Here is a 21,526-nt window from a genome sequence, read left to right on the forward strand (position 1 = left end):
AACTAAAAACTAAATAAATATTATCTTTGAAATGAAAAAAAAACAACATCTTAATTCAGATAATTTCCTTTATAGGTCAATGAAGTTTGTCTAAGTCTAAGTCTAATTCATTTCCATTCATACCGTCTAAAGGATATTACACCTAAATTTTCTGTTTTTAAAAGCAAGATCTAAAAATTAGTTAAGAGTTCTACTGTGTTTTTAAACTCCATACACCTTCTTAAGAATCATTTGGATGATTTCAGCCCTGGAATTGCTAATCTCGACTGAACTAAAGGTAAAAGGAGAACAACAAGGTGGAACTGAGCATTTTGAAGTTTCGAGATGCAAACTCAAATGTGTGAATGAAACAAAACACAACTCCAGGTTTGTTTCTGATCAAGTATCAACATTATAACATGACTAAAAGCTTACAAGAGTCAATTTTGTGCAATATAGGATCTTTAACAATCAACTGATCTATAAAACTACTCAGGAAATGTCAGATTTTGTACTTTCTGTTCAACTATAATCATTTTCGTATCAATTAGTAAATGGACATCGCCTTTTAGACTCGCCTAACGCTGTTTAAAAGCTACATGTGCGAATGGAGAGTTCATAGAATAGACAAAGAACAAGGAGGAAGCCCATAAAAGCGCCTGGCTCAGATCATGGTCCTATTTACGAAAGGAGGGGCCCAGAGTCAACACCAGTAACATGTCCCCTTATAGCTGTGTTGCTTTAGTGATATAAGGAATTGTTTATTTAAAATGCTGCTAAAAATAGACAAAGGGCAGTTTGAATTTATGACGTTTGACCCAGAACGGGAAACACACAACGAATATTGTGTAAGTGATCGTTTAGAAATATAAGAAGACAAAAGTGCAAATTGACTTAAGGAATTATTGACTACAGCTATCAACTCTTATAAAGTCTTATCACGGTTTTTGCTGAACATTATAAAAGCTGTATTGTTGTATAATGTTATATAATTCTGTGATGTAACTCGATTTCGATACTGAGGAAGAGACTTGATATTCAAAACCGATTCTGATAATAAAAAAAACACTTTCTTTAGAGATTTTCAACCCTTGTGCACTGCTTTAAAATAATCACACCTGTGCTCCTTCGTGACAAAAAGAATACCACAATATTTTTATGCAGTACGTATTTTTGTCCAACTTTTTTATATCAGTGTCTTCATTTACTTCTGCCCTAATCATACATACCAAATATGATATAATATTTTGACATTTTAACCCCTTAAATGCCATTTTTAACAGTAAAAGTCTCAAATTATGTGCATGAAAAAAAAAAAAAAAGGTTTCAAGTCATTTTAATTTGTTTGTGTTGGGATTATCAGAGGCTGGAGGCTCCTCTAGAACACACCCACATCATTTTAACCTCAAATATCTACGTCTCTGGACTTCAGTGTGGACTCAATCATACAAATGTCTTTCTATTGATATAATCTTGTAATGGAAGAAACACAGTAAAAAGAAAAATATAAAAAAATTCAAAAAGACACTAAAACTAAAACATTCTGAAAGGTTTTCAACACCAAAGAATGAAAAATAAATCAAAAAATAAAAATATACATGGAAGTCAATGGGACAAAAATGTACCTAAGGACCACTGGTGTGATTATTTTCATTATAGACTGTTCAATTAATTTGATTTTGAGAGAAAACACAGAAATTAAAAATACATTACAAAATTTGGTAGCCAGGCTGGTGCCACCTAGTGCCTCCGGTCAGTTTCATTTCTCTCCAGCGACTAGATCAGGAATTGGAATACACTAGATGGTTCGCAAAAACCCCAAAGTGCGAGTTCGGGCATCAGCCAATCAGTGAAGAGCCATACATTCTGTGTTGGCAACGATTCCCGAGATCGAGGATTTAAAGCCGGAACAAAGAGAATGTTTGGTGAATTTTATCAAGGGGAAAGACAGAGTTTCTGCAGCAGTGAGCCCGTGTGTTACCGGTGCAAACATAATAAACCAACCTAGACTGTCTTCTTGTATGTTTTGGAGTTATTTTACAGATAATTATCACAACATCTGTTACAAGTTACATATTATATAAATGTATAATTAACATTTACAGTATCAAGCGCGTAATCAACAGTATGCGTCTTTTACGGTGACAAGAGCTTGTGTGTTCAACTGTTTACTTAAAATGGCAAGTATTTAAAAGTTAATTTAGAAATATAAAATTATTGTAACGATAATATTAACATTTAGAAAGCCTAAAGAAATGCATTATCTAAATCTATATCTAAATTTGCTCATAAAAAGTCCTAATGCTGTTGCACTAAATTTCAAAACTAAGGAATTGGTTCGATACTCAATTCTGATACCAAAACAATAATAATAATAAGGCCTATATCAGTTTTGATTAAGTAATAGTAAGTAAAAAGTTAAAAAAACAAAACAAAAAAACAACACTAAAAACAGAAAACTATCCTTTTGACTAATTCAGGTCCACATATGTTATTGTAATGTTTATTAATGCACACTGTCCCACTGAAAACTAAATAAATAAAGTGCTGATACTTCAAATTATAATATAGTTTCGATATTAGTTTTGTTATCGTTCGGTATCTGATTTCCGCTAATTCTGACACCCTTACAGTGAATGATTCCAGCACAATTTGTAAGCTGAACCAAGGTTGAAAAACAATATTGCTTCTTCTTCTTACACTGTGTACATAACAGAATATTCTGTTCTTCGAAGAGGACATTTGACTGATCTAAATAACTGCAGCCTTTTCCATTTGATAACTGCACAGACTCAGATTTCACCAGTCAAAAGTTTGGACTCACCCTCTCATTTAATGTTTACTACTTTCTACATTTGATACACAAACAGAAGACATCAAATATAAGAAGCAAGATGTATGGAATTATGTACAAAAGATACATTTGGTTATATTTTGGTTATCCTTAGTTATTTTTCTTTACTATTTAATTCCATATATCTTGCTTCGTATATTTGATGTCTTCTGTGTGTATCTAAAATGTAGAAAGTAGCAAGAAAAAAAGAAACAAAACAAAAAAGCACTGACTACTTTCGACATTTTAGAAAAAGAGGAACAGGAAAAAAGAAAAAAGTTAAATAACTCTACAAAATATATTTTTACACAAAAAAAGGTGAGTCATTTGAGGATTTGGTTACAAAATACATAAAAAAATTTAGTTATTTTACTTTTTTGTTCTTTGCTACATAATTCCATACATCTTGCTTTGTATATTTGATGTCTTCTGTATGTTTATTATTTATTTATTATGTATTTGTTTATTTATTTCATTCATAAAGTGTAAAAAGATATCAACAGTGTCACAACATTAAACAAACAAGAAATTAATGAAAAAAGAGTAACCTTATGTTATCTGCTCCCTTATGTATGTATCTAAAACGTAAAAAGTAGAAACAAAAAAACAAAAAAAAACTACTTTCAACATTTTAGAAAAAGAAACAGGAAAAAAGAAAAAAGTTACACAACTTCACAATTTTTTATTTTTTTTTACACAGGAAAGGTGGCTAGTTTGAGGATTTGATTATAAAATATATAAAAAGTGGAGTTATTTTATTTACATTACTACATAATTTCATATATTTTACCTCATATAGTTGTAGAAAGTAGTGAAAAAACACAGAAAGTGAGGGTAACACTGCAAAAACTGATATCTAAGTAAAGCCAACTAACTCAGATTAAGAAAATTTCAGCCTGATTTGGGTAGCTTTCATTTGACAAGAACCTTTTTTTCTCTTAATTCAAACAACTCACAATGGAGTTTCTTATTTTAGACTTGTTTTTGTCTTATCTTCAGTGTAACTAGGTGCACTTTCTTATTTCATCTACAAAAAGACTCGGTAGACCCTTTTACTCGTCAATTGAAACTTCAAGTCATTTCAGCTTCACAAAGATCTGATCCTTTTGCGCCAGACTGCGAGCGCATATTGTCGAACCCTTCTCAAAACCGCTGTTCTTCCTGTAGCTGTTTCTCTTACACAAACACATTACCACCATCACCTGACTCCTCTCCCCCTCCGCCGCCGCGCCTTTCAACGGAAGCTGCAGCCAATAAAGACTTGTCCCCCAGTCAAATTTATGTTAAAAGCAGAAAAAGCCCGAGCAGCACAGAGCCCGCTTGTCCTCGGCGCGTTCAAACAGGCCAGACAATGCTCACTCCGCGCTGATAAAACAGGCCTATATGACCCAGCTGCGGCAGATAACCTTTGGCTTAGGAGGGGGACCGAATATATGGCTTCCTCCGAGCAATAGGCCACAGTTCATTTACGAATAAGCACAGTAACAGGAAAAAGAAACACGAGTGGGATTATAGAGTTAGATAGTTTGTTAGTAGGGATGGGATGGGAAGATCTCGCGAGACAAAAGTGCACACATACTAAAAATTATCTCACAAAATCTTTTCCCTCATGTCATTTTTCAAGACATTTTGCTGTCATGCGTAAAAAGTCATTAAAGATGCACAACGTAACTTTTCTGGTGAGGAGTCAACCACATTGCTTTGGGGGAAATGTTCCAAAGATTGATATTAAACTTATGAATTTCCATGGAAACAAGCAGGTGATTAGTCTGATTCATCGGCCGGTTTCACTTTGTGGAAACCGTCTGACCTCGCAGCATTAGGATTCGTTCGATCGACGGTAGGTGGGTACTTTTCATCATTTAGCCAATCGCTGCAAATCCCGTAGGAAGAAGGGCAGTAAGTTCTTTCCCCTTGATAAAATTCACCAAACATTGTCTTTATTCCGTCTTTAAATCCTTGATCTCGGGAAACGTTGCCAACACTGAATGTATGACTCTTCGCTGATTGGCTGGTGCCCGAATTCGCACTTCCGGGGTTTTTGCGAACTGTCTAGTGCAGGGGTGGGCAAACTACAGCCCGGGAGCCATACGCAACCCTTCCATCTTTTTAATCCGGCCTGCCAAACATTAATAACAATCAGAATCATAATAATTTTGTCTTTAATTGTGTCTTAAGGATCTTAAATTGTGTCTTAAAAGTCATTTCAATAAATAGTAAATACTGTGGGACTTGAAAGACAGATATTGTGTTGTAATGCTTTGTAATGATTTTCAATTATGGGATATTTCAATAATTTGAGATATGTTTTCTACTTATTCCATATTATTTTTTTCTCTTATGAAGTGGATTACCAAAAAACTCCACCCATCTGCTCCTGGTCCGGCCCTTCTGTCAAATTTTAGAGCCCTTTGTGGCCCACGAGTCAAAAAGTTTGCCCACCCCTGGTCTAGTGTATTCCGATTCGTGATCTAGTCGCTGGAGAGAAATTAAAATGAGCAGAAGCACTAGGTGGCGCCGGCCTGGCTAATGGGCTGTTGCAGTTGAAAAAAAGTTTACGCTCTTAATCTTAATCAATGGTCCACAGTGTGTTTCTATGGTGCACAAACCAACAGAGTCAAGAAGTGATTTTTGGTGTAAAAATCGTCCTGATTATCCAAGGATGGAGCCAATGACACCTACAGATGGAGGAGGGTCTGGAGAGAGGAATTACTTAAATAACTCAATTTCAATAATATCAGAAACTAGGACTGCAAGATTAATCGCGATTGAATCAAAATAGCAATGTGGACGGACGCAATTAGCAAAGAGCAAAGGCTGCAATTTTTGTAGTACCATAATTTCCTCCGCAAACAACTAACTAAATCTGTCTTATTCTGCTTAAAACTGCAAACCCTGTAGTTTAGATCTGCACAAACATGTTCGAGTACTGAGCGAGTTATATTTTTGAGGAGCTGTAGTCCCAAAAAGCAGAGCTACAATAATGGTGGAAATATTAAATAAAGTAAATAAAAAATAGTGAGGCTAAAATTGGGAATTGAATAGCACAACGTATTTATTATAACCTAAATAATGTCAAAATCTCGTCTTGTCTCCTTCTCGTAGATCCAAACTCGATTCTTGTCTTCTCGTCAATTAACATAATCATTAATAATATTACAAAGATTTACCATTGAAATTATGCACAGCACTAACATTATTCTAGGTTGAACACTTATTTTGTCAAATCCTACTAACATATAGAATACAATACAAGACGATAGAACATCTATTTACAGAAAAAAATAAAATAACTTTCACTAGTGCAGGAATAAAAAGGGTCCGTGTACCATTTGTTCTTTTGAATTTCAATCAAGAACAAAAACGACCTCTATTTCCAATATTTAACTTAAAGTTTATTTCAAATCACCAATCAAAAAACAGTCTCGGTGCCTATTTTAATTTGGATATTTTATTTTCTCTGGTTTATTTACCTGAAAAATCATTGCAATTTTGTGGACAAACACAGCAACACGTTTACTTTCGCTTCCTAGAAAGTAATTGTAAACTCCATGACGAGAAACAAGTAGCAGCAATAAACTCCTTTGTTCTTTGTTGAATTGACATCATAGAACTATAATAAAAATAGTTTTATTATAGATCCATGTTTGACACTGCCGCAGAACCTCCGGGGCAAATAAACCAGAGAGAATAAGATATCAAAATTTAAAAAAGAGGATAACACGATGACTGTTTTTTTGATTGTTGTTGTTTGAAATAAACTTTAGATTAAATATTAGAAATAGAGGTGGAAACAACAAACTGTTTTCCCATTTTACTGTTTTTTGTTCTTAATTGAAATTCAAAAGAACGAATAATACACAAATCAAAAAGACCTGCTTAATTATATCTTTTGGTATATGCACATACACATTTACAGATCCACAATTCCACACATGCTGATATTCATACACACACACACACACACACAGATCCATGAAAATGTCAGTATGCATAAACATTCATACATACACAAACACATACACTTGGTATAATTAATTGCTGTAATTAATTTGTAATATCCATAAGGTAAGCTACATGATTTATTCTTTATATTTCCATATATAGTCTATTTAAAATGTAAATTGTGTTTTTCTTGTAAGAGGCGGGTTGTGTATTATTAGGGCTGAGGTATCAACAGTTCAATGTGATATTTGTCAAACTGATTCGATGCAGTTTGGTAAAAATAAAGGTGCTTCAGTTTATCTTTAATTTAGCTCTAAAGGTTCACAACATAACTACTAAATCAAGTTTGTGATTTGAGCACTGATCGCTATCGATAGTGGCAGGTAGCAGATATCGGCGTTGCTACTGAAAAATTAGTTAGATCTGGTATCGAATAGGGATGGGCATGATTGATCGATAATTGATCATTAAGAATTTCATCGATTACGTTAATTTTAATCGACAAACCGAATGTAGGTTGCTGTGCGTGTGTGTGACCAAACAGGGGTCTGTACATGTGTTTCTCTGCACTCAGAAGGAGCGAGACACAAACAGTCGGTCAGTCTGCAGCGTGCCGAAGCACAAATGTGTATTTAACGATGATTTGTACAAGTTCCACGCTTTCCGTTGCGTTCGGGACAAGTGTGAGTCCATGTGCACAGTGAACAAAGCAGCACATATGTTTCTGTGTCCAGTGGGAAAAAGTTTTTGCCAGGTGAGAGTCGCTCAATGTCGATGACGAGTCCCCACCTCCCTCCCCCCGTACGGTGTCCTGGTTTTGACAAACGCAAATATGGTCACACTAACCTGTATTCACCTGAATCATGTCTTTTAATCCGACAGAAATTGACTGCATCAGCGACACAAGAGCTGGAGTTTTATCTTCGCTGAGTTTATGCAAATTAGCGATGCAGTTTTAAGTTTCGTTTCTGTGTGAGTTGCGCAAAACTGAATTGAACACATTATAATGTCAAACGGGCTGATGTGGCTCTAGAGTCGTTACGGTTTATATGTCGTAAAGTTGAATTTATTTATGCACATTAGTAGTGCAGATAGTAATAATAATGATGATCATTTTAATATAAAAACGTTAATGATTAATCGATAATCGATCGTTAATTCTTCCGACGATCGATTAAGAAAATTTCATCGAATGCCCATCCCTAGTATCGAATTCCAAATATCGATCCAGTTGATTTCCTGGTTGGACAGCGGACAGATAAATTGATGTAATTAGATTATTCACTGGTTGAAGTTGGCCCAGAAAGTTTGTATTTACACAAAGTTGTTCTGCAGTGACTTGAGAGATAAATAACAGCTCCATCACACATTTGGATCACTTTTGTCTTCTTTATTTTTGTTTAAAGGAAATAAATACTGTTTTGGTATCGGTTAATATCGGATACCTGCAGATTCTTAAAACTATGGTATCAGAAATTAGGGTTAATCATGATTGAATCAAAACAGCAATTTGAACGGACGTAATCAGCAAATAGCCAAGGCTGCAGTTTTTGTAGTACCATAATTTCCCCGCAAACAACTAACTCTGTCTTATTCTGCTTAAAAACTGCAAACCCCATAGTTTAGATCTGCACAAACATGCTCCGAAAGTGTCAGATGCCCTCCCCGTCAGTTCAGTCTTTTTGTGAATTCTTCTAGATGCGTAAAATGTGAACTTCGACCAGAATCGTATTATTAAAACCAGTGATGGAAAGTAATAATAGCACTGTATTTTCATATAAAGTATACATTTTAGGTGTCTGTACTTTACTTAATAACATTTTAGAGTGGATACTTTTTACTTTTACTCTACTATAGAGTTGTCCAAACTTTTTTTTACTGAGGGTCACAAATTGAAATTTAGGCTCACAGACAGTAATGGATTTTTCTGATTTGTTTTAGCAACCACAGCTTTAATAAGGCTTGAGTTAAGTTTAGTTAAGTTATGTTAAGTCTGTACCACGTCAAAATAAGTTAAGTTAGGTTAGCAGACCTAAATTAGCAGTCAAAAGAACTACTTTTGGTCATTTGAAGCCTGAGAGCCAAAAAAAAGTTTGGACATGCATGCTCTACTACATTTGAGAGAGTCTAGTATCTGTACTTTCTTCTCCACTACATTTTTGAACTAGACTGAAAAGTAAAAGTATTTTTTATTATAGTTTGAGACCTGAGCTTTTTTGGATTTTTTTTTTTTAAACACATCTGTAATTTGAGTAAACACAATTCAGCGTTAATCTTTATCAAATTTGAAGCTTTATTAAACCTCAAAATCTGCTTGAAATACTTTTACTTTTATTAGTTATTGTAGATAGGACACGTTTAAAATACGTTGACAAGATTTGGGTGTGAATTATTTCCATCGTAATCCCAAGAATTCAAGTAAAAAACATATTTCTTCACGTTTTCTGCGCTGAAATGAATCATGGGAAATGTAGTTCCCTGTGTTTATAAGCTGTTGCTACTATAAAACCATGCATTTAAGCAAATAAACTTGTAATTTGATATATTGTGACAGCCCACGATCTAGTATCTGTACAATATTTTTACTTCAGGTACATTTTTCATGAGTAAAAACAACATTATAACATTTTAAATCCACAATAAAAGTAAAAGTTGCTGGTTAAAGATCATCTCTGGTGACTGTGCAGTATACATAGCCCTTTATTTTCATATGAAGAGGGAAGCAGGTAGGTCATTGTAATAACGGATTTGAACTTTGCATATTCAAACTTCCTTTTACGGTGAAACAGGGAACGCGTTTTTACATGAGGACCAAGCCAGGCCCTGGGTTACCAAACAGTACGAGGCGCCAATGAAAGAGCCTTGCTACAATGCACTATCAATATTTCCAAACAACTCTATCTGGGTTCTATTGTGTCACAAAGAAAGGCATATGTAGAAAAGAGAGAAGCCAAACGCCAGACCGTGACTAGCAAAGGTCTTGGTTTAGTTCTGATTTAGTCCTGTTTTTTTGTTTTTCCTTGTTTAGTCCTTAAAAATAGAAATAAACTCCATTAACTTCCTGTTCAAAACTACACTTCACTGCTTTTCTCTATGGAGATTTTATGGATTTGTCCGGAATATTTCACAGTATGGCATTAATTAAACCTTTCTATCTTCATGGAACCCAAACCAGACCAAGTTAAAAGTCAGATCTGCGGAGAGGCAACCCCGCTCACAGTCAGAATGTTTGTTTTTCTAGGTATTTTTGAGCTATAAAACCACTTGTAATTGAATAAATGTAAAGTAGAACTGTTTAATGTCACACTGTGGAACTTTCCGAGCAGAGCAATGACATATCTAGAGAAAAAACAGACACCCAACCATGAAGATACACAGTGCACCTTTAAATTAAACTTGAAAACTGCTTTTTTTTTTAGCACTCAAGCCTCAAAATGTGAACTATACTCACACATGAAGTGAACTGAAATACAACTTCGAGTGAGTAATAATGAGGGAAGACAGTTATAACATGATTTAACTCAATTTTACAAGTTTCCTTTAGTTCTTGATTTCGATCCTGAACAATAGACTTCATACTCAATACCGATTCAGATACCACAGTGTCAGAATAAAGTGATTTTTATAATTAAATCATAGTACTTTGTTTTATATTACGTACTTTGTTTTATATTACCATGGGCGTATACTAGTCTATGTGTATTTAAATCCTCACCTTCTAGCACTGTGGCGGTGAATTACTTCGAGATATAGACCTGGACGAAGACCCATAAATCAAAAACGACGGCGACAGTGTGCATTGAGTCGACGCAGAACTAAACTTCGTTCTTAAATTAGGCTTCAGGAGCAACTAAATCTGTGTATCATTCGTTCATTCGTTTTTCAATATAAAACAAAATATAAGAAAACGAAAAAACAACTATTTTCTTCATTATTTGTCTCCAAAACCAAAATGAAAAAACAGATAACGATTAGTTTTTTTCAGTTTTCGATTTTGTGTTTAAATGAATAATGGAAAAAACGGATAACGGCCGTTTCCCGTTTCCGTGACTTAAACTGCGATGCCGGATTTTTGTGCCACATGCAGAGTGAACCAGGACTAGAATGACATGGATTAAGGCTGAACGATCTATTGTGTAGGTGTATGGAGTTTAAAAACACAGCGGGACACTTCCTATTACAACATGACATCACAAGGTGGAACAGAGTGTTTTCAGAGAGAGAGAAGAACTCCTAAAAGCCTAAATATGCAGGATTTGTGAGTTAAACATGTGTAAATGAAACAAAACTTCAGATATGTTTGAGACGAGCAAACAACATTATAAAAAAGATCAGAAAACCGCGCAATATAGGCCCTTTAAATGAAATGTTTAAATAGTTCGGATAAGTTTTATGTGCTTCTGTTTACTACAAGTTAACCAAAATGAACACCAGTCCAGAAAACTAAATACTAAATGATGATTATTATGAGAATCCTGCTCTTATACTTGTTCTGATACAGCTCAAGAACATTCATTTCTGTCCTGTGAATGACTTTTTTAGTATTGACACCTGCTCAAATTAGTATCTAGCTTCCGATACCCATTCTAGCATCGATTAACATCAGATTTACGATACTTTTACCAACTCCAGACAGCATTTACATCACATTTACCATCTCACCAACAACAATCAGACTCGCTACTCGTTTCCATTTCAACCAAATCCCGTCATCGCGAAAAAGAAAGACAAACCAACCGAGATATCGAGAGAAATATAACATAATTTTGCGCTGGACTCTTTGACTCGCCGCCACGCCCAAAGTAAACAGTCTGAGTGTATGCATATAGGACAGGACAGGGCAGAGGCACAGAGGGACCACAGTTTACAGGCTGTAAAAGTGAAGCGCAGCACTGTGGACTTAAGACCAGGGGACAGCGGAAGGGACTGCGAGTACTTCACAAAGACCATATACGAGAGGTGGCCGAGGCTATTGCAATAAATGATATTAGTTAAGGCTATTTTATGACACCAATACAGCCAGCTCCAGTTCAAGTTCAGTGCGTTATGACTTGTGTGTACATATGTAATGGTTTACCTCATAAAATAAAAAAAAAAGACTGTGAGAAAAGTACAGATTGTGAAATATATAACTATAAATACTATATTGTTCAATTTAAAGGTCCTATATTGCACAAACTGACTCTTGTGAGCTTTATGTCAAGTTATAATGTTACCTCGTCAAAAACATTAAAACTGTCTACATCTCCAAAACTCAAAATACTCTGTTCCACCTTGTGATGTCATGAAGTGGTCGTTTTTTAGTTACTTTATACGTTTGGTTCAGTGGATATTGCGGGGCTGGAAACATCCAAGTTAGAGCTGAACAGTTTTAAGAAAAAAATGTAATTGCAATTTTTCTGGCAGATATTGCGATGTGAATTTTATCCACAATTTTCTTCAAATCAAGTTTCACTGCACTTGAACATTTGCAAACATCACAGAAACTTACATCATACCAGAGTCTTGCACCAATGATTTAACGCTGGACTGTAAAGCCCAATTTACGCAGTCAATAAGAGCTGTGATTGGTCGTCTCTACCACCGCTCTACACAAATTTCCTGTTCTCCGCTGTCCTTTCTTTCAATATACACTGAGTAATTCTGTGTTTAATGCAGCTTTGCGCACATTTGTTTACGTTTTACAGAAATGAAACTTAAAACCGCATGGCTAATTTGCATAAACTATAAGCACTGAAAAAAAACACTTGCTATTTGTGCCCTGATGTGGTTCAGCTTCTGTCGGACTAAAGGACACGACCCAATGGAATATGTGAGTTGTTTCTGTGACAGAGGATGTGCTGATGATGGTGAGTCTGTTCTGCGCTTCTGTCGCGTTGGAGATGCTTCATGTTAAACTTTACACGAATGCCAGGTTTAAATCCTCGCCTCTTAGTATTGTGGCATTGAATTACTTTGCGGTACAGACCTGGACGCAGACCCATAAATCAAAAATGACGACGACAAGGCGACGGCAGCAGTGTTCGTTGAGTCGCAGAACTAAACTTTGTTTTTAAACTGGGCTATAGGAGCACTGGAAAAAAACGCGGCTTTGACACTCCTAAAATCATGTTGTCTGAGATCGTGATTTTCGGTCCAAAACTATAGCAATTTTCAGCCCTAATCCAAGTGATTCTAGTGAAGGTGTATGGAGTTTAAAAACACAGCGGGGCACTTCTTTTATTACAACGTGACATCACAAGGTGGAACAGAGTGTTTTCAGTGTGAGAGAAGATCTCCTAAAAGCCTAAATATGCAGGAATTGTGTGTTAAAACTGTGAGAATGAAACAAAACTCCAGATATGTTTGTGACGAGGAAACAGCGTTATAAAACAGATCAGAAAACAGCGCAATATAGGCCCTTTAAACAAAATGTCTATAGTTTGCTTAAGTTTCATGTGCTTCTGTTTACTAGAAGTTAACCAAAACGAACGCCAGTCCAGAAAAACAATGATCGCTCCCTATTGAGTGGATACTAAATGGTGATTATTATGAGAATCCTAGCAGCACAGAGCAGCAGAAAGATCCAGAGAGACAGGGGGAAGAGAGAGAAAAAGAGGGGATGTATACACTTACTATTGTGCACAGTCGATGAGCTGGTACTCGTTTGACCTCTCGAAACAGGCCTTGACTCCTTCATCATCCCATAACTTCTTTGCGTGGTCAAAGAACTCCTGGACAAAACCAAAAAAAGTACATTAGGCAAGAGCGGGTGAGTGAAACAATGAATTAAATAAATGCAAAATAGACAGAGTTAAAGCAGAATTTGCCCGATAAAACAGCCGATACTTTGTGGCGGACGTCATCAACTGCAGGCACTGCTTTGTTAAGACTTTAATCTGATCTTTATTTCTACACAAGCTTCAAGTCCCTCTCAAAAATTATAGTCACACACTAGCAAATCTAACTGCATGATGGCCCAAATAAACAACAATTACAAATAAAAAGTAAGTAGACCTTATAGATGATATTTTACAAGGGAGTATTAAATTTTTATGGCATATTAAACACATATTTAGATCACCATGTTACCATTTGTTGTTATGCAAATGCTATATTCGCCCAAAAATAACATATTAACATTTTTAACTAGAAAAGCACTCAGAGAGCGCAGACCTCTGCCAAGGACTACCCCCATTTTTTATATAAATTGCGATAAAATCAGTCTTCTGGATCAGATCCGGATCAGCCTTTGGAATATGAAAGAGGATCCCATTGTCCATCCCTGAGTCAAATTTCATGGGGTTTGGTCAATAATTAACCGAGATATTGAGAAACAAGATTTTTGGCCCCATTTACCACAATGTTAACTAAAATTTCAAAGTGATCCAGAATCCAGGATTTCTTCCGGATCAACCCCAAAATGAAATCAGTTCTTCCTTTTCACATTTCCAACAAATCCTGAAAATTTCATCAAAATCGGTCCATAACTTTTTGAGTTATGTTGCTAAAAGACAAACAAACAAACAAACAAACAGACAAACAGACAAACGCTGGCAAAAACAAAACCTCCTTGGCGGAGGTAATAAGCTTTATTTTTGAAGTTCTGAGTCCTGCCTCTCTTTGCTCTTCGCACTAAGTCACTCCCCCTTCAGAGCGCTATCACAACACAATCCACGTGAATTTCGCTGATGAAAGTACCGCACATCGCGTTTGTGAAGTTGTAGTATATTGTTTTACTGCTGTTGTCTCATATGAATCCTTATAATCGAACTAAGCTGATTAGACGACAATACAACATTTACAACCGATTAATCAACTACAAAAACTACAGCCATGGCAAACAAACAAGTGATTCAAAATAAATAGGTAAGAGTGTTTTGAATTGTTATATAAACTTTAAAGGAAGAGCGACAAGAGCAGATGGTTCAGGTGAAAATTAGCTCAGAGTTGTTATTTTTGTGAAAACTGAATAATAACACTAATGTCTAGAGCTAGTGGACCTTTAATTCATGTCAAACTGAGTCACCACTATTGATGTTCAAGGTCAGATTTTGTCCTGGTGTAGCCCTGGTGTAGTCCTGGTTTAGCCCTGATTTAGTCCTGGTGTAACCCTGGTTTAGCCCTGGTTTAGCACAGGTTCACTTCAGGTTCACTCCTGGTTTAAGCCTGGTTTAGCCCTGGTTTAGTCCTGATTTAGTACTGGTTTAATCCTGGTTTAGCACAGGTTCACTCCTGGTTTAGCCCTGGTTTTGTTCTGGTTTATTCTTGGTTTAGCCCTGTTTTAATCCCAGTTTAGTCTCGGTTTATTCTCGGTTTAGTCCTGGTTAGTTCTGGTTTAGCCCTGGTTTAGCCCTGGTTTAGCCCTGGTGTAGTCCTGGTGTAGTTCTGATTTAGCTTTGGTTTAACTCTGGTTTAGTTTTGATTTATTACCAGTTTATTCGTGGTTTTACACCTTGTTTAGTCCTCCGGTTTGGTCCTGGTTTAGTTCTGGTTTAGTCCTGTTTCAGTCTTGGGTTAGCTCTGGTTTAGTCCTAGTTTAGCACAGGTTTACTTCTGGTTCAGTCCTGGTTTAGCCCTGATTTAATCCTGCTTTAGTCTTGTCTTAATGCTGGTTTAGTCCTGGTTTAGCACAGGTTCACTCCTGGTTCAGCCCTGGGTTAGTCCTGGTTTAGTTGTGGTTTAGCCCTGGTTTAGTCCTGGTTTAATCCTGATTTAATCCTGGTTTAGTCCTGGTTTAGTCCTGTTTAGTCCTGGTTTAGCCCTTTTAGTCCTGGTTTAGCCTGGTTTAGTCCTGGTTTAATCCTGATTTAATCCTGGTTTAGTCCTGGTTGAGCACAGGTTCACTCCTGGTTTAGTCCTAGTTTAGTCCTGGTTTAGCCCTGGTTTAGTCCTGGTTTAGTCCTGGTTTAGTTCCGGTTTAGTCCTGGTTTAGTCCTGGTTTAGTTCCGGTTTAGTTCCGGTTTAGTCTTGGTTTAGTCCTGGTTTAGATTCACTGCAGACCAACTTCCTGCATTGGGACAGATTGGTCTTGGTGAAGACTCTTATCAATGACTTTGAGACAGTCCCAGCCCCCCGTATGGAGCTAAAAATAGACTTGAAAGGATCACTGGAGCAGCACTGAGCAAATGGGAAAAACCACAACATCTTTTCTATTCTACTTTCATAAAAATGTGTTCGCAGCTCAAATTCATAGATTAATTTCATTCAACTGCTGCCTCTTCCTTCAAACATGACTATAAGAACACCAGAAAAGTAAAATATTTGTCAACACAAGTCTTACAAATACAAATTAAGTTATTAAGTTTGCCCCCGTAGTCTTAAAACAAGCTGAACACAAATAATACAATTGAGACTTTATGCTTGCAGTACTGTAAATATTTATTAGTGTAAGTATTTAATCCGTAACTGTGTTTTTGATCAGTGTAAGTGGAATATATTTATACATCCAAAAATGGTAATAAATGTGGTTCCTGCAAAGTTCCTGCAACATTTTAAGGACTCATCAGCACTCAAAAGAAAGATTATTGTAACCATACTTCAGTCCTACTACAGTAATATTGTTATTGAAGTAAAAGGACTCTTACTTGAGTAACTGTGAGAAAATCTACAAGTGAGAAAAGCTTTATGTGACAATATGAAATGATTTGAACATTTGTGTTTCTTGCAGCGCTCCTTCAGATATGATTTAGTTTGTCTAATTCTGTGTCCATCCTTTGAAAATACCGGATTTTTTTGTGCATTTTTTTTGTTTTGTCCTTTTGTACTCGAGTCATTTCTCTGCTTTCATGTAATATTAGTCTTACTTGAGTAAAATTTTTGGTTACTCTACACCTCTGCTCATGGATAGTCTTAGTATAAACCTGTGCTAAACACTCGACATATTCATTTTGTCACTAAGATCGGCTCCCATATTCATCCCTGTTTCCAGTTTCCTCTTTTTGACTTTCTTTTGCCCCTCCTCCTCCTCCTCCCTCTCTCCAGGACGGTCCCAGCACATGACTGTGCGCTGGGCCCAGGACAGAGCTGTGCGTTTGGGGAGAAGCTCTGAAGTCGCCCCCAACCAGAGCCGGACGAGGCCTGATAAAGAGTCACATGCTGCGGGAGCACTGCTCTCGGCAGATCCGGTGATTAGGTTCAACATGGAGGAAATCAACTGATACAAGGCGCTCTTAAAGGGACACGCACACGCTTTTGTGTCATGGATTTGAGGACAGACTCCGGGAATCACGTAACAGCAGGATTTTAATAGAAAATAAGGAAAAGACTTGAGGGAATGTGTCTGAGTAACACATGCTCTGATGCAATAGTTCGAGTCTGTATGGATCTTTATATTGCATTTGTAAACAATCAACCAAATAATCAGATATGCATTAGTGTTGTCACGATACTGAAATTTCAATACTAAGGAATAGACTTGATAATACAAACAAAAACAGTAATTATTTAGTCAATAGAATGTGATTTTCTAGCCTGATTCATCCAACGGTTTCACTTCGTGGAAACCGTCTGACCTCGCCACATTAGAATTCATTCGCTCGACGATAGACGGGTACTTTTTTTATTTAAACAATCGCTGCTATTTGATCATGATGTATGTAATGCACCAAATCCCGTAGGAAGAAGGGCAATAACATCTTTCCCCTTGATAAAATTCACCAAACATTCTCTTTGTTCCGGCTTTAAATCCTTGATCTCAGGAATCGTTGCCAACACATAATATATGTCTTCTTCTACATCCATCTCAGTCACTTTGTTTACTGTTGTGCTGTACCACAAAAGGGACCCAGACAGACGCTTGAGTTTGACTCAAGCTTCACAGATCTTCACTGATTGGCCAGTGCACAATCTACAACTTCTGGGGTTCTTACAAACAGTCTAGTGTATTCCAATTCCTGATCTAGTCACTGGAAAGAAATGAAACTGAGTGGTGGCACTAGGTGGCACCGGCCTGGTTAATGCTTTTCACCATTAAATAACAGTACTTTCTTTTATATTCCCATGTGGGCTTATATCTCTGTAATCCCTCAGTGGTCCATGTGCATATACTAGTCTATAGTTCTATTATACTTGTTCTGATACAGCTCAAAATTATTCTAAAGGTTCATTTCTGTCCTGTGAATGTGATTTTTTTTTTGTATCAATACCTGCTCAAATGTGTAGCTCGTTTCTTTACTAGAATCTAAATTAGTCACTGATTTTCGTAGGATGTAAAAAACAACATAACTTGAAGCAGACTTTCAGTCCATGTGCACTATACATGTTTCTGCTGCCTTTTAGAAACCTAGAAGCAGTGAACCACAATACATACAAAAGCATGCAGATCGTCAAACATGCAGATTGTCAAAACTGATCAGACTGCAGTAACGTTTTTATCACCCTATCATCCAAGCCAACACCTTTTTCAATTTGATCATGCACAAAATTTGACAAAAATTTTTGAATGAGGTAATTAATCTAAAAAAAAAACCCTCACTTCGACTCAACTTCCTGTGGAAAGTTGACACCTACCTCACCGATATTGGTGTAATGAACTCTCTGTCAACTCTGCTCATGGTCAGGGCCGGCACACTTAGCATTGTTCACTGTGTTCAAGTGGGTTTCAAGGTTTCTATAAAATCAGCACAGTTTCAACGAGTATAATATTAACTGTAGACTAAAGATCTCCCGACTAGTGCAAAGAAAATGTACCTACGTATCGCAACAATGGCTACTCTACCCAACTCAGTTTATGATAGTGTGAAAGCCCCTTTTTACATAAGTATAAATGTGTAAAAGCTGTGGTTATTTGAAATATATGACACCAAACTGACTTGTGTGAGCTTTTAGGCATGTTAAAACCTCATTGGTGTTATGTTTTGTTCGCACATGTTTAAGTAATCTTTTATTATTAGTCTACATCTCCAAAACTCAAAGTTGTGATATCCTGAAGGACTAATTTTCAAATGAACAGCAACTTTTTACGTATGTGTGAGATTGTCAGGGCTGAAAGTAACCTAACGATTCTAGTGAAGGTGTGTAGAGTTTAAAAACCCACCACATGACATCACAAAGTGGAAATGAGTATGCAGGGTTTGTGTGTTAAACAAGTGTGAATGAATAAAACACAACTCCAGATATGATTCTGATGAAGAAACCACATTAAAACATAGATCAGAGTAGTGTTATATAGGCCCTTTAAAGCTAGAGTATCATCCTTAAGTTTATTTATTTATTATTATTATTATTATTTTTTTTATCAGTGCCTTTTTCCCACCCCTCACCTTTTGTTCCGGCCAAAGCTGGTACACTATCAGACAGCAGTAGGGATGTAACGATATCCAAATCTCATGGTACGATATTTATTGCGATATTTGATATTTTCGAACTGTTAACATGCTACTTTTTCCTCTTAAAATGCCTTGACAAGACTTAACTCAAAGAACTTAGATTTAAAAGTGCTTAGAACTGTTATTTCTGTACCAAAGCGGAGCAAAGGATCATGGTCGATGTAGTTCCCTTGTTTTTTTTAGCTATTGCTGCACCATAACAATGAATTTAAGCAAAGAAACTTGTGATTCGATAAATTTTGATGGCCCACGATATTATATCATGATATTTTGTTTATTGTTACACCACCAGACAGCAGTAACACAGACAGCCTTTAGTGGTGATATGTAAGAATGCAACAGGGGTGGGTCGGTCAGTCTAATAATGGATGGTAGCTTTAATGGTAGCACACTTCAGCGACACACTCCAGAGACAGTTCCTGGAGCTGTTATCAAAAAATAGATCATATTGTGAATGTTGTTTTGAAAATGTGCTAAATTAGAATGTTGAGTATATTGCTTATAATAAAAAGAAATACAACAAAAAGTGCAGATTAAAAATGAAAAGCAGTTTTGAAAAGTCTTTTGTGAGTAACTTTTCAGTGATTTCACATTTATCTCACACTTAAATACATGTCTTAAAATGTTATAAGGTCTGAATTAGGGTTGTCAAAAGTATCCAAAATCAGATCTTAACCAGTATTAAAACTAATATCGAAACTATTTACTCATTAAGTATCGATACTGCAAAAAAAAAAAAAATCACATTAACAGTACAAAATTTGAGCTTTCCTGAACAGTTTTTGTCAGAACGAATTTCAGATCTCATGGTAAAATCTATCTAGTATTATTTCTTTGCAAATGGAAATAACATTCTAGTACTCAAAAAAGGTTGTTTTATCTTCATTGCGGTATCAAAAACAGTATCGAGTACTGATTTGATTCATTAGAATCAAAATCAAGTTCAAAAATTTCATATCATGACAAATCTAGTCCGAATTTTGCCAGGATAATCATCTAAATTAACTGGTTGAAGCTGACGTTGAAGAGGGCGTGTCATTTGGAGATGGGAGGTGCTTGTGTGAATGATGAAAGCGAGGGGAGGAGGGGGGTTGAGAGAGAGAGGCTCCTCGGGGTCCTTTTCCACAGAGGCGTGTGATTCTGGGCCTGTGAATAAATCCTGTGTGCTGCGGTGCCCTACAGTGGAGCAGATAACACACAGACACCGGGAGGGACCACGAACGCTGCTTTCGGCTCTAACTTCCGGGTTGAAATCAAATACTTTTATTAGCTACGGACATCACACAGCTGTATCATACTAACTTCCCAATTTCGATACTAAGGAAATCACTCGATACCGATTACGATAACACAATGAAGATGAATGAAAATGTTCCTTTTTTAGCATCAGAATCTAATTTCCATAAGCAAATAATAGTACTTTCTTTATGTTACCACGTAGGGATGAGACAAAATTGACACAAGATCGTGCACACATGAGAAAAATTATCTTGTGAAATTTTTTTCCCTCTGAATTTACCTTTGGCTCGGACAAAATAAGAGTTAAAAGCTGGTGAGTTACACAATTTGAGCAGCTGTAGTTACAAAAAGCAGCACTACAATGACCACTATATTATTATGAAGCGATTTAAGGTAAGAATAACTGAAAATATCGTGATATCGTATCGTCGAGCTGTCACAATATATCGAATTACAAGTTAATTTGGTTAAACGCATTGTTTTATAGTAGCAACAACAAAAAAAACATTGGGAACTACATATCCCATGATTCATTTCAGCACAGACAACATGTAGAAAATTTTGTCTGTGCTGTTTTTTACTTGAATTCTTGGGATTATGACAGTAATAATTCGCATCTAAGCCTTGTCATGGTATGTATCCTGTCTAAAATTATATTAACCACTCCAAAATATCGCAGTAAATGAACAAATGAAATGAATATCGTGATAATATCGTACTGTGAGATTTGGATATTGTTATATCTCTAGTATTACATAAAGTAAATGAAGCCAACATTGTGAAATGGATTGCACTACTTATTTATTACTTATTATAATAATGTCAAAATCTTGTCCTGTCTCGTTTTCACGGACCCAATCTCGTGGTGTGTCTTGTCTTGTGAAAATTTTGTCTTGTTCCACCCCTATTACCATGAGATCTTACAGTATATTCATTCTGATAAAGCTCAAAATGACACTAAAACCAGTGTTTCCAACTAAAATAGGGTAATGTGGTGTCCCTTTCATAGTCTAAAATAGAGCCTCATAGTCTAAAATAAAACTGGACTAAACTAGAATATTGGCATAACAAAATTAGACTTTGCTGTTCATTGTATTATCATAGACTCACATAAGAGACTATGCAGGTCAAAAAAAGATAAATAGGCTTAAATAAGAGACATCTATAGTCTACAAACTGAATAAGATGAAATTAGTCAAAAAATATATATACATTATTGCCA

At 36.1% G+C, this 21,526-nt stretch overlaps 1 protein-coding gene across 2 annotated transcripts in view; it reads right to left on the reverse strand.

Moving 5' to 3' along the window:
• Window positions 1-21,526, reverse strand: part of LOC110174910 (guanine nucleotide-binding protein G(olf) subunit alpha) — a 120,801-nt gene that overhangs the window by 62,174 nt on the left and 37,101 nt on the right. For both annotated transcript variants that reach the window (XM_055151825.1, XM_055151826.1), the window contains exon 5: window positions 13,373-13,470. In XM_055151825.1, coding sequence (XP_055007800.1) covers window positions 13,373-13,470 — 98 coding nt within the window. The remainder of the gene's footprint in view (window positions 1-13,372; window positions 13,471-21,526) is intronic.

Source organism: Boleophthalmus pectinirostris, unplaced genomic scaffold (genome assembly GCF_026225935.1).
Source record: "Boleophthalmus pectinirostris isolate CB_2022bp ecotype Guang Dong unplaced genomic scaffold, ASM2622593v1 HiC_scaffold_16, whole genome shotgun sequence".
Taxonomy (NCBI): domain Eukaryota; kingdom Metazoa; phylum Chordata; class Actinopteri; order Gobiiformes; family Gobiidae; genus Boleophthalmus; species Boleophthalmus pectinirostris.